The 12,200-nt window shown below is 42.1% G+C and overlaps 1 protein-coding gene across 49 annotated transcripts in view; it reads left to right on the top strand.

Annotated features, from left to right (window-relative positions):
- The window catches only part of NEB (nebulin), a 159,629-nt gene that overhangs the window by 72,061 nt on the left and 75,368 nt on the right, over positions 1–12,200 (top strand). For 48 of the 49 annotated variants that reach the window (XM_081004288.1, XM_081004289.1, XM_081004277.1 and 45 more), the window contains 13 exons: positions 694–897; positions 1,412–1,516; positions 1,657–1,764; positions 2,078–2,389; positions 3,403–3,606; positions 5,711–5,815; positions 7,250–7,357; positions 8,225–8,536; positions 9,204–9,407; positions 9,489–9,593; positions 10,235–10,339; positions 10,893–11,204; positions 11,980–12,183. In XM_081004288.1, coding sequence (XP_080860414.1) covers positions 694–897; positions 1,412–1,516; positions 1,657–1,764; positions 2,078–2,389; positions 3,403–3,606; positions 5,711–5,815; positions 7,250–7,357; positions 8,225–8,536; positions 9,204–9,407; positions 9,489–9,593; positions 10,235–10,339; positions 10,893–11,204; positions 11,980–12,183 — 2,388 coding nt within the window. The remainder of the gene's footprint in view (positions 1–693; positions 898–1,411; positions 1,517–1,656; positions 1,765–2,077; positions 2,390–3,402; positions 3,607–5,710; positions 5,816–7,249; positions 7,358–8,224; positions 8,537–9,203; positions 9,408–9,488; positions 9,594–10,234; positions 10,340–10,892; positions 11,205–11,979; positions 12,184–12,200) is intronic. The other variant, XM_081004287.1, reaches the window with a different exon arrangement.

The following is a 12,200-nucleotide window of genomic DNA, read 5'->3' as shown; positions in this document are numbered from 1 at the left end:
AGCACTTTGTTCAATTGGGCTTGCTCCCAAGTAATTAAACATGTGACAAGAGGCCAAGCAATGAACAAGGGAGTGTGAATCAGACTGCATAGGATCATCAAGTTTGGGCTAAATGAATATGTAGCTGCAAAAGCAGGAGTTATAGTGGTTGTAACTGTGATGTATTGGTCCTTTAGTATACACATATTTAATGTTTCATCTCTATGTTTATAACCCAGACACTGGCGGAGGAAGAGGCGTGTGGGGGGAGCACACCACCCCCGGCAGCGCAATCCCAGCAGGGTGCCATCGCGGCTGCCCCCCTGCCCGTGCTGGGTGCCACACCCCTACAGGCGGCACACCACACCCCCAGGACGCACGTCACACCCCTAGGACACGCACCATGCCCCTACAGGTGGCACACCATGCCCCCAGGACGCACGCCATGCCCCCAGGACACGCACCATGCCTCTACAGGCGGCATGCCACATCCCCAGGACACACGCCACGCCCCCAGGACACGCACCATGCCCCTACAGGTGGCGCGCCACGTCCCTGGGACGTGCGCCAGCCCTGCCCCTGCCTGCTCTCTGCCCCCCGCTGCTGGAGCATGAAGCTCCACCACTGAACCCAGAAATATTCCCCTGCAATAGTAGTTATGTGTGAAGTTGATAGTTTCTCTGAATGCAAGGATAATCTGTGTTCATATTCCAGGTGCTTTACAAATCAGATATGGAATGGCTGAAAGGTGTTGGTTGGATTCCTTCTGGCTCTTTGGAAGTTGAGAAAGTAAAGAGAGCAGGAGAAATCCTAAGTGACAGGAAGTACCGACAGCCACCTGATAAGTTCAAGTTTACCAGCGTCACAGATTCTTTGGAGATGGAGTTGGCAAAACATAACGCCGAGACGATGAACAAGGTGAGTCTTGTGATTAGGCATTTCTAGGACTGCGCTGTGTGTGTTCTCTAATGCCAAGATTTGCTTAAAGATTTGCCTCAACATTCGTATTTTTCACTGCCATCAATACCCTTTTGTCTTTCTCAGCTCTTGTTGCCACTTTCCTTCTTTTTTTCCTTGCAACCACAGTTATTTGCCCATTTTTCGATTAAGCCAATTGGCTAACCAATGTGATAGTTATTTATAAGTGTTGATGATGTTCTCACAGAAGATACAATAACAATTCCAACTTGGGGCATCACAAGGATAGGAGTAAGTGTGGCAACAAAATATTTAATATAATGAAATATGATTTAACAAAATTATTTTAGTTAGAAAATCCTGGTATTATTTGGTAAATTTATATTGTTGGGCATGCTACAATACAATTTTTGTTTATGGATATAGTAGCAATAGCATCAGTTCCTAAGGGTGCATGTTATTTTGATGCTTTTCAAAATACAAAATGCTAACTATTTCTTCTGCTCTCCCACAGAGATTATACACTGAAGCCTGGAATGTTGATAAAACAAACATTCATGTCATGCCAGATACCCCAGAGATTATGCTGGCAAAGGCAAACTCAGCCAACATTAGCCACGTAAGAGCATTTTTTAAGGATGGGTTTTAAAAATGCACCTGTTTTCTTAAATAATTGGGGATTCTGTACACCGTATATGCACAAATTCTATGTGAGTGAGTTTTCATTCATGGTTGTTGTTTTTATGACTCCTTCTGTAGAGACTTTATATCGAGGGATGGGAAGAGGCGAAGCAGAAAGGATATGACTTGAGAGCTGATGCAATTCCAATCAGATCTGCAAAGGCATCAAGGGACATAGCTAGTGATGTAAGTGGATGTGTTGATTACACACTTCTGCAGAGAAATGCAAGTAACAACCCTGTGTTTTTCAAAATGACTATTATAGAAATAATTAATTCAAAGAAAAGGTGTTCAGTCTTCTAGGGTGGCGATGCAGGTCTTTTCGACTGATCCTATATTGATATCTTCAACATTTGTAATACCCAAGAGCAATATTCCCCAGCCTGATGCCCTACAAAAGTTTTGGATTGCCATTCTTATTAGTCTCAGCAAGCATGCCCAATGCTTTTAATTAATAAATAATAATAGCTCTAAAAAGTGTTTCGTTTCTCTTTTGCAGTTTAAATACAAAGAAGCATATGAGAAGCAGAGAGGGCACTATATTGGGTTCCGAAACCTTCAAGATGATCCCAAGATGGTGTTGGCTATGCATGTAGCTAAAATGCAGAGCGATCGGGAGTACAAGAAAGTATTTAATCAACTGAAGACGAAGATCCATAGTCCGGTTGACATGCTGTCAGTCCTGTTGGCTAAGAATTGTCAGAAGCTTGTTAGTGACATTGATTACCGCCACTACCTGCATGAATGGACCTGCCTGCCTGACCAGAATGACGTCATTCAGGCTAAGAAAGTGTATGACATACAGAGTGATGTACGTAAAAGCAAACATAAAGCACCTTGGTTCATGGGAATGGGATCACAGCTTAGTGGCAAAACACCTACTTCGCAAGCAGAAGCTCTCTCAGGTTCAGTCTATGGCATATTGAGTTGAAAAGAGTTAGAACATCAGTAGCAAGTTTAAAAGGTCAGGTGTCTTTCTCGTTGCCTGAGACCCTAGAGAGTAGCTTCCGATCAGAGTAGGCAGGTCTAGGCTAGATGGACTAATAGTCTGAGCCGATATAAAGACAGCTTCCTATGTTTCCATAGCTTTGCAAATTTCTGAATGGGATAAAATATGCTTAGACTTTTCATAAAGAAATAAAAGTCTGATGCGTTTCAGTCCAGAAGCTCTTATGCAAAACTGCAGGGCTGCACAGAAACACTCTACTTGGTTAAGTAGGCTGTAAAAAGTGAGCATCAATAAAGATCAAATTTCAATGTCCCTGGGCTGGACTGAGACACATCATAAAAGCATTTCAGGAAAACACGTTGTAAACCTCATAATGGGAAATCACGTTGCAGAAAGGCCAAACTCTACAGCGCCATCTGGAGTCACGATGTTATAATGCATTTAAAACACTTAAAAAAACAAACACACAACTAAAACTAATGTAAACTAATATATGGTAAGTAAAAGTGCCTAAACTTATTTGTGCTGGTGCTGCTACAAATAATTTGGATTAGCAGTCCTAAATACAATAATTAGGAAACAAGCCACACTTTGCTCAGTAGGGACTTTTATGTAACCATGCTAAGGACTGCAGTGTAAGAGTTATTGGGCCTGGTACCAGGGTTGTGTTTAGAGCAAGTGTAGTATTCACCTCAGTTTTATTCAAAGTAGACCCACTGAAATTAATAACCATGGTTAAGTCCATTAATTTCACCCCTAGTCTTCAAGATTTAGCATGGGATGGATCAAACATATGATAGTACGAATTGGCAGACCTTAAATTGGAGGAAACATTTTCAACCATATTGTTAATAGCCCAATTGTTTCCTTTGCAGAACGTCTACAAGCAAGACCTAGAATGGCTGCGTGGTATTGGTTGGATTCCAGAAGGTTCTTTGGAAGTCTTAAAAGTGAAGAAGGCCCAGGAGATCCTGAATGACAGACTGTACCGTCAACGACCAGACTCTGTGAAATTCACCGCTATTGTTGATTCTCCAGAAATTGTCTTGGCAAAGGCCAATGCTCTGCTTCAGAGCAATGTAAGAAACTTTGCATTTGCCTTTTGGTCCTCGGGTATCTGCGTTTTGGGTGTGAGGAGAATGTACTTCTAGATGCTTACTCCAGCATGCTGGAATCAAGTGAGATACCGTATTTTTCGCCCTATTGGACGCACCGGCCCATAGGACGCACCTAGTTTTCAGGGGGGGAAATCAAGGAAAAAAATATGATTCCCCCCCCCCCCCGCAGCTCTGGGATCATCGGACAGGCTGCACGCAGCCTGTGCGCTACTCCAAGACCTTCTCCCTGCTTTTGCGGGAGGTGGCGGAATTCCCCCACCTCCCGCAAAAGCCCACAGGAGCCGTGAGCGACTCCTACAGGCTTTTCGACCAGGAGGGAAAAGGGACTGAAATGGCCAGTCAGTCCCTTCTCCCTCCTCGGGGAAAAGCCCCCAAGGGTGTGCGGCTCCTGCGGGCTTTTCTACGAGGTGGGGGAATTCCCCCACCTCCTAGAAAAGCCAGCAGAAGCCGCGGGGCCCCTTTAAAGAGCGTGCGGCTTTTGCCTGCTTTTGTGGGAGGTGGGGGGATTCCCCCATCTCCTGCAAAAGCCCACAGGAGGGAGAAGGGACGGACTCGGCCAGTCCGTCCCTTCTCCCTCCTCGGGGAAAAGCCCCCAACAGCGGTGCGCTCTATAAAGGCTGCGCGGCTCCTACGGGCTTTTCTACGAGGTGGGGGAATTCCCCCACCTCCTAGAAAAGCCAGCAGAAGCCGCGGAGCTCCTTTAAAGAGCGTGCGGCTTTTGCCTGCTTTTGTGGGAGGTGGGGAAATTCCTCCATCTCCCGCAAAAGCCCGCAGGAGGGTTGGAGAGTAGCGGGAAGGTGTCGCGCGCCTTCCTGCTGCCCCCCATCCTCTGGGGCTGGCCATGGGGGAAGCGCTGCTTTCCCCACCGCCAGCCTCAAAGCCGGGTTGGAGAGTAGCGGGAAGGCGTCGCGCGCCTTCCCGCTGCCCCCCATCCTCTGGGGCTGGCAATGGGGGAAGCGCTGCTTTCCCCACCGCCAGCCTCAAAGCCGGGTTGGAGAGTAGCGGGAATGCGTCGCGCGCCTTCCCGCTGCCCCCCATCCTCTGGGGCTGGCCATGGGGGAAGCGCTGCTTTCCCCACCGCCAGCCTCAAAGAGCAGACTCTCCTGGCTTCAGCGGAAGCAACCCAAAGCCTCCGGAGCACAGGCTTTGGAGGCTTCGCGTTGCTATCGCTGAAGGCAATGAGCCTGCATTCACCCCATAAGACGCACACACATTTCCCCTTCATTTTTGTAGGGGGAAAAGTGCGTCTTACAGGGCGAAAAATACGGTATATGAAAATAATAAGCACAAAACCCATGCAGCTTTGATTTTCAACAATCATTGAGGCTGCTTATGCTCTCATTTAAGATCACATTTAGATCCCTCTGAAGTCAAAGAAGGCTTTCCATTGGGGCAATTGGGGTGCAGAGATTGCAGTTTGTTTCATGATCTGTACACTTTGCTAGAGAGCCTTTAAACTGAGTTAATGCTTGAAAACTGTCCCATTCTGACTGCTATCATAGTAAACACCTTTATTTATTCAAATAAATGCAATGCAAAAAGTATAGGTTGTATCCAGTAGCAGCTTTCCAGTTGTGAAAGGTAATACCATTCATATAAGGTGACATCTCATTTTGCCACACTCCCTTACCTATTGAATCCTTCCGTGCCAGAAGGTCTCCCAACCCCTAGGAGCAGTGGGTAGGTGGGCATATCTGAAAATTGTGTCCCCCATCTTTATCAAACAAAAGTACCTCCTTACAACTGCAAAGATACTATTGGATGCAACTCTGCATTTAGAACATATTTCTGCATCTTTTTCTGATTGTTGAGGAACATAGATGCAGGGGCAGGTCTCGCAAAAGATTGCTTCTGTGATTAGAAATGCCAAACATTGCAATTTTTCTAACAATGGAGTAGCCGCTGTTCTTTAATAAATCCTCAATAAAAAATCCATATGCGATGCTGCACACCCAACTAGGCCGCTTACACGAGTAGCTTGTATGGAGGGTTTTGTATGCATACTCTCAATATGTACTTTGTATATTATAACAGAAAGAAGTACTATATTTTTTCCCCTCATTAGGCATTATATCGTGAACTCTGGGATAAAGAAAAGACACAGTTTACTCTTCCAGCTGATACTCCTGAGATGGTTCTGTCCAAAATGAATGCTCTGAACGTCAGCAAAGTAAGAATTAAATGTGAATACATCTGTAAAGCAATTCTGACCTTTAAATAAGGGGTTTGGGTGAGAATTGCCTTTCAATTAAAATTGTTTTATGATTGGAATTGAGAATACCAAAGGATGAATGAATAAAATGCCCATTCAGTTCTCTATGTAGCAACCAATTCTGATTAGCTATGAGTAATGCCCTTTCACTGAATTCATGATTCCCTAGACTTGAGCAAACAAATGGAAGGTGGGAAGCAGGAACGTCTTTAATGTGAAAAATATGATATCGTTGATAGCTTATATCAAGCTAGGGGGTTTTCTGGAGCAGATTGGGTGGGGCAAAGTAGAGGAAGTTTTGTCACATCTACTGGAATGATGTTTGATCTTTCCCATAATACTGAATATTAGAAAAAACATTGCAATGTTTCTTAGTGTGAAGTTAGATAGCAGTAACTAAGAGGGTTTAATTTTATATTTTATTTCATCCCTTCGTTCCTCAGTTTTAACTCATTTATTTTTAGGCTCAGTATAAAAACATACATTTTTCAGCATTTATTTGAGTAAGATACATTATATGTTAGGGACACAGGTGGTGCTGTGGTCTAAACCACAGAGCCTAGGACTTGCCGATTGGAAGGTTGGTGGTTCGAATCCCTGTGACGGGGTGAGCTCCCGTTGCTCGGTCCCTGGTCCTGCCAACCTAGCAGTTCGAAAGCATGTCAAAGTGCAAGTAGATAAATAGGTACCGCTCCGGTGGGAAGGTAAACGGCGTTTCCGTGTGCTGCTCTGGTTTGCCAGAAGCGGCTTAGTCATGCTGGTCACATGACCCGGAAGCTGTACGCCGGCTCCCTCGGCCAATAAAGCGAGATGAGCGCCGCAATCCCAGAGTCGGCCATGACTGGACCTAATGGTCGGGGGTCCATTTACCTTTACTACATTATAAGTTTGAATGCATGTACCGGTATACACCATAGCAATAAAATTCTATTGTGGGAGCTTGACATGGAAGAAAAGGCAACATGGTAATATTTAATGCGTCCCGTGCCATGGAATGACCTTCCCCTAGAGATACAATGGGCATCTACAGTGATGATGTTCCTCTGGTTGGTTTAAACACACATACTCACAAAGGCCTTCCTAATCAATTATGTTTTAGTGCTGGCTCTGTTGTGGCATTTGTGCTTGGAACATGTTATTGCTTTACTGCGATGATTTTATTCGGCACACTGACTTACTATTTTATAATGAGGCCAGTTAATGTTTTCATAAATTAGTAAGTCAATCCATTTTTGTTTCGTGTTTTTCATATTGATTGATCAAATTTACCATTACTTGCACTTAGAATTACAACCTGAAGATCTTAAACACATGAGTTAATATTCAGGACCCTTACTAAAAAAAAATTGAAATACGCTGACATGAATGCTGCGTTATTCATTTCCTTCCCAGAAACATTATGAAGCAGGGTGGGAAGAAGCCAAGAAAAAAGGTTATGACTTAAGAGTGGATGCCATTGCAATTCAGCATGCCAAGGCTTCGAGAAACATTGCCAGTGAGGTACTGTCAACTGTTGTGTATTATTTCTGTAATGTTATTTCCTATAAGGCTAAACAGGTGGCTAATATTTTGGTAAATATTAGGAAACTGATTTTAGATTAGCATTTTAAGTATTTAGACTGTTGGCACAGATACATCCTGAAATTTGCTTACATTGGTTCTCAAGCTGTAGAGATCTTTTCTTCCAGCATTGGCTATTGCCAGTTAAGCCAAGATGAGCTATTTTTCACAATCTTAGTTTAACTGGTCCCAAAATGGCAGGCATATTTTCAAGCAGACATATTAAATCTGATTTTACAGCCATTTATAGTAAATTATTACATTTCCACATTGGCTTGTATTTTTAAAAAAAGCTTTCATGAAAATTCATCAGCATCTTAGCGAGAAATTCTCCTAATATAATTTTTGTGTGCAATTTTGCCTAATATACATATTTTTGTGAAACCATTTTCCCTAATGAAATTTTGTATGATTTTCACTAATGCATGTTTTCATATGCATACTTTACACAAGTATATCCATTTCTGCATGCACTACTCGGCCGCAGATGTGCATTGCAAAATTTGGAGAATGTGAATTTCAAAGCATAGTTGTGTTTCTTTTGGTTCTCATTTCAAAAAGGGTGAACTGTGGAAGTGTGACTTTAACTGCAAACTGAACTGCATTTCCCTCTCATCCCTTAATAGCAAGTCCAGGTAAATATTTTATAATACAAAGACAGAATTAGGAAGCCTTACTATGCTTTATCTACCCCCTGAATATTCCATAGTCGAATCCCTTCAAAACTGAAATACCAAGAACTTCTATTAACATTTCTCCTTGGAATTGGTCAGATTACTTAAGCTTCCAATTCTCTTTCCTGCTCAGTACAAGTACAAAGAAGCTCATGAGAAACAGAAAGGCCACTACGTTGGATGCCCTTCAGTGAAGGAGGACCCTAAACTTTCATTTGCTGCCAAAGTATTGAAGATGCAGAATGACCGGTTGTATAAGCAAGCTTACAACAAATCCAAAGCCAATATTACTATACCGGTGGACATGCTGTCTGTCCAAGCAGCCAAGCTATGCCAGTCTTTAGTAAGTGAGGTGGACTATCGTCAACATCTGCACCAGTGGTCTTGTCTGCCCGACCAGAATGATGTGATCCAGGCAAGGAAGGCTTACGAACTACAGAGCGATGTAAGTATATCTGTCCTCTGCAAAGCCAAACAAACAGCACAACACTGCAGGGACAGAAGGCAAAAGAGACATCATGGTAGATAGTGGTGGAAGATTTCCTTTTCTTAATTTTTACTTTGTTTCCCTGATAACATTTGTAGTTGCTTTATTAATGAAAACTGGCCTTGTCACATTTTCATGTAATTTAATCTTCACTTGATTTCATTATGAGTACCTTGGGAGGAAGAACTGAAATATTGTTAATTCAGAATGTCCAACACAGACAAGAGTGACGTGATAGACTTGGCATATCTAAAAATAGCTAATGAATCCATAACCGATTGGAGTGCTGTCATCATATGTATGGATTGGATGATCTTTCTGCCCACTCTATCTAGCCCAATCTACACAAGTCTGGAACTCTCCAGATGTTTTGGTCCCCAACTCCCCAGCCAGCATTGTGCTGATTGAAGTTATAAATGCTGGTGTGAAATATGACTGGAGGTCAAAGAAACATTTTGGCCTAGTCCAGAGAGATAGTACTACTTAGATCTTGATGCTGTAATTGAGACAAGTTTGTCCTGACTTTCTGAAGTTCCATTCATTCTACAGTATTTACCACATGAAGTATTTGTTTTGAATTGAACTGAAATATCTTGCTCTTCCTTTCTGACATTTTCTCTCACAGGCTGTGTATAAATCAGATCTGGAATGGCTCCGAGGGATTGGATGGATCCCCAATGAATCTCCAGAAGTGAAGAAGGTGAAATATGCGCAGGAAATTCTGAGTGACAACGTTTATCGCACTCCTCGGGATCGTTTGAAATTTACCCACATCGTTGACACGCCTGAAGTTGTCCTTGCCAAAACCAACGCTGAGCAACTGAGTCTTGTATGTAGCTCCTTTCAGCAATGTGACATTATTTTAATTATTCTGCGGAAGGAATTAACAGATAATTCTGTATTTTTGTAGGCGAAATACAGAGAAGCGTGGGATAAAGATAAAACTACGATCCATGTGATGCCAGACACACCAGAAATCATGCTTTCCAGGGCTAATGCTATCAATGTGAGCAATGTAAGTAAATCACTACCATTCTTCTTACGATGCAACTCTACAACCTTCTTCAGTTACTCAGATGAAGGGGGCTTTGGATGTTATAAGTTGGGTGCAGCAAGCACCCATGTAAATTCTAGGTGGGGTATTGCACCTGCATTTATTTAGCTAGTTACAGGTAGGTAACTGTGTTGGTCTGCCATAGTCGAAACAAAATTTAAAAAGTCCTTCCAGTAGCACCTTAGAGACCAACTAAGTTTAACATTGGTATGAGCTTTCGTGTGCATGCACACTCCATATCTGAAGAAGTGTGCATACACACAAAAGCTCATACCAATGTCAAATTTAGTTGGTCTCTAAGGTGCTACTGGAAGGAATTTATTTAGCTGTTTGTATGCAAACTGGCAATCTATTGTGTTTGTGGAGATTCCACAAAACAGATGTGTTAGCACTTGTTATCCATAATTACTTACATGCACTTTAAATACTTTTCCTTACATAGTTTTATATGTAGATAATCTGTAATGTTTAAGGCATCTCTTACCTGCAAAAAACAGGAGTGGTTAGAAAAAAGTAAAAGCTGATGAACAGTGAGCTTTCATAAATATATAAGTGCTGAAAGAGGTTAATGACAATATAATGTTGTTGGTTTTTTATTGTAGAAACTTTATAGGGAATCATGGGATGACATGAAGAAAAATATTGACCTGAGAGCAGATGCAGTCCCAATCAAAACAGCCAGAGCCTCAAGAGAAATTGCCAGTGATGTAAGTATGCAAATAGAATTTGATAGTGTTTGGAAATCCATTGTCTCTGGACTTTTGTATCTAATGGAATTAAAATGCAGGAAACAGAAAATATATTAAAGTTTTATTTTCAAGGCAAGATATAGAGACATTATGGGCCAGCTTTCACTAACATAGTGCCCTCCAGATGTTTTGAACTAAAACATCCATTAGCCTCATCCAGCATGACTGATGGACGTTGTTGTCCAAAACATGTGAAGGGTGCCATCTTGGCGAAGGCTGCTGTTTGCTTTAAATATGCTCCAAGTAAAATGTCCAGCATCCTGATGAAGGTTTCTGAAGTAGAATATTAATCTCTCAGGACCAAAGCTTTGATCTTGTTGGTCAAAAAAATGTCAGATGAAGGATGTGTGAAATTCAAAGATCTATGCATGTGCTGAATATTTACATTACCAATATAATGGCACCCACCTCAGAAGTGCCAGAAGTGAGTTGCAGCTGAAAAAAAGCTCTGAATCTGAGATACCTTTGGTGAAGATTCTAATTGTATATGTATTTTTTCAAATCCCATCAGTACAAATACAAGGAAGGCTACCGTAAGCAACTTGGACACCATGTGGGATGCCGAGACATTAACGACGATCCCAAGTTGGTATTGGCTATGCACGTAGCTAAAATGCAGAGTGAGCGGGAGTACAAGAAAGTATATCATCAATTGAAGACGAAGATCCACAGTCCTGTTGACATGCTGTCCGTCTTGCTGGCCAAGAACTGTCAGAAGCTTGTTAGTGACATTGATTACCGCCACTACTTGCATGAATGGACCTGCCTGCCTGACCAGAATGATGTCATCCAAGCCAGGAAAGCCTATGAGTTACAGAGCGATGTGAGTGATTTTGTTATTGGTGCAATATCTCTTTTATGATGGCTTCTTGTCTATCACTCTCTTTCCTCTGTCATGACATTTGGTGGATTATTACTGTTGGCTCTACAATTATATTTTGTCTCCACAATTTTTACATATATTTTCATTAAAAAGTAATAAATGTTTTACTTCTGTGAACACGTGTCACATATTAAGAGTCATAGTACATGTGAATTTTTTAACATATAAATTTGGTATTGTTTGGACAATCATCATACTTCTTTAAGAAAGAACACAAGGGGGCATTGAGACCTCAATTCAACACATGTATCCATGCATACAAGGCTAATTCACTCTACCATGATCTGAAGAAGTAAGGCACCAAAACCTGAATTTGTGGCAGCTGCATAGAACTAAACACTTCTAGAGGTGTCCATTTCCATTGGTCTTTTACTTTCTATTCCAGAGAATTTTAGGTGTGAAAAGAATTCATTTAAGCTGCATTAAGCAGCCTATTTTTCCTTGACTGGATTGCCTGAGTTGGAGTTCTTTACTAGAATCTGTATAACTCATGGCCAGTACTGTTGCTGTTCTGCCATATACAGCTTGAAAGGGGATAAAAAGAGGGCTGTTTATTAATACCCACATTAGTGGTATGCACTTCTTGTGATTGGCCAGCCATGGAAGCTGAGCAGTTCTGTATTATGACGGGCCGAGCCGCAGCAACAGCCTTCTTAATAAATTGGAAGAAAGATTTTCAGCCATAATGTTAATAGCCCAATTGTTTCCTTTGCAGAACGTCTACAAACAAGACCTAGAATGGCTGCGTGGTATTGGCTGGATGCCAGAGGGCTCTGTGGAAGTGCTCAAAGTGAAGCACGCCCAAGATATCCTGAATGACAGATTGTATAAGCAACGTCCAGATGCACTGAAATTTACAAGTATTGCTGACCCACCACCCGTTGTCCTGGCTAAGATCAATGCCCAACAAGTCAGTGAGGTAAGCTTGGGAATTAC

Source organism: Podarcis pityusensis, assembly GCF_964106645.2.
Source record: "Podarcis pityusensis genome assembly, chromosome: 1".
Classification (NCBI taxonomy): Eukaryota; Metazoa; Chordata; class Lepidosauria; order Squamata; family Lacertidae; genus Podarcis; species Podarcis pityusensis.
The sequence above is the reverse complement of the archived record's forward strand: the minus strand, read 5'-3'. Positions and strand labels throughout refer to the sequence as shown.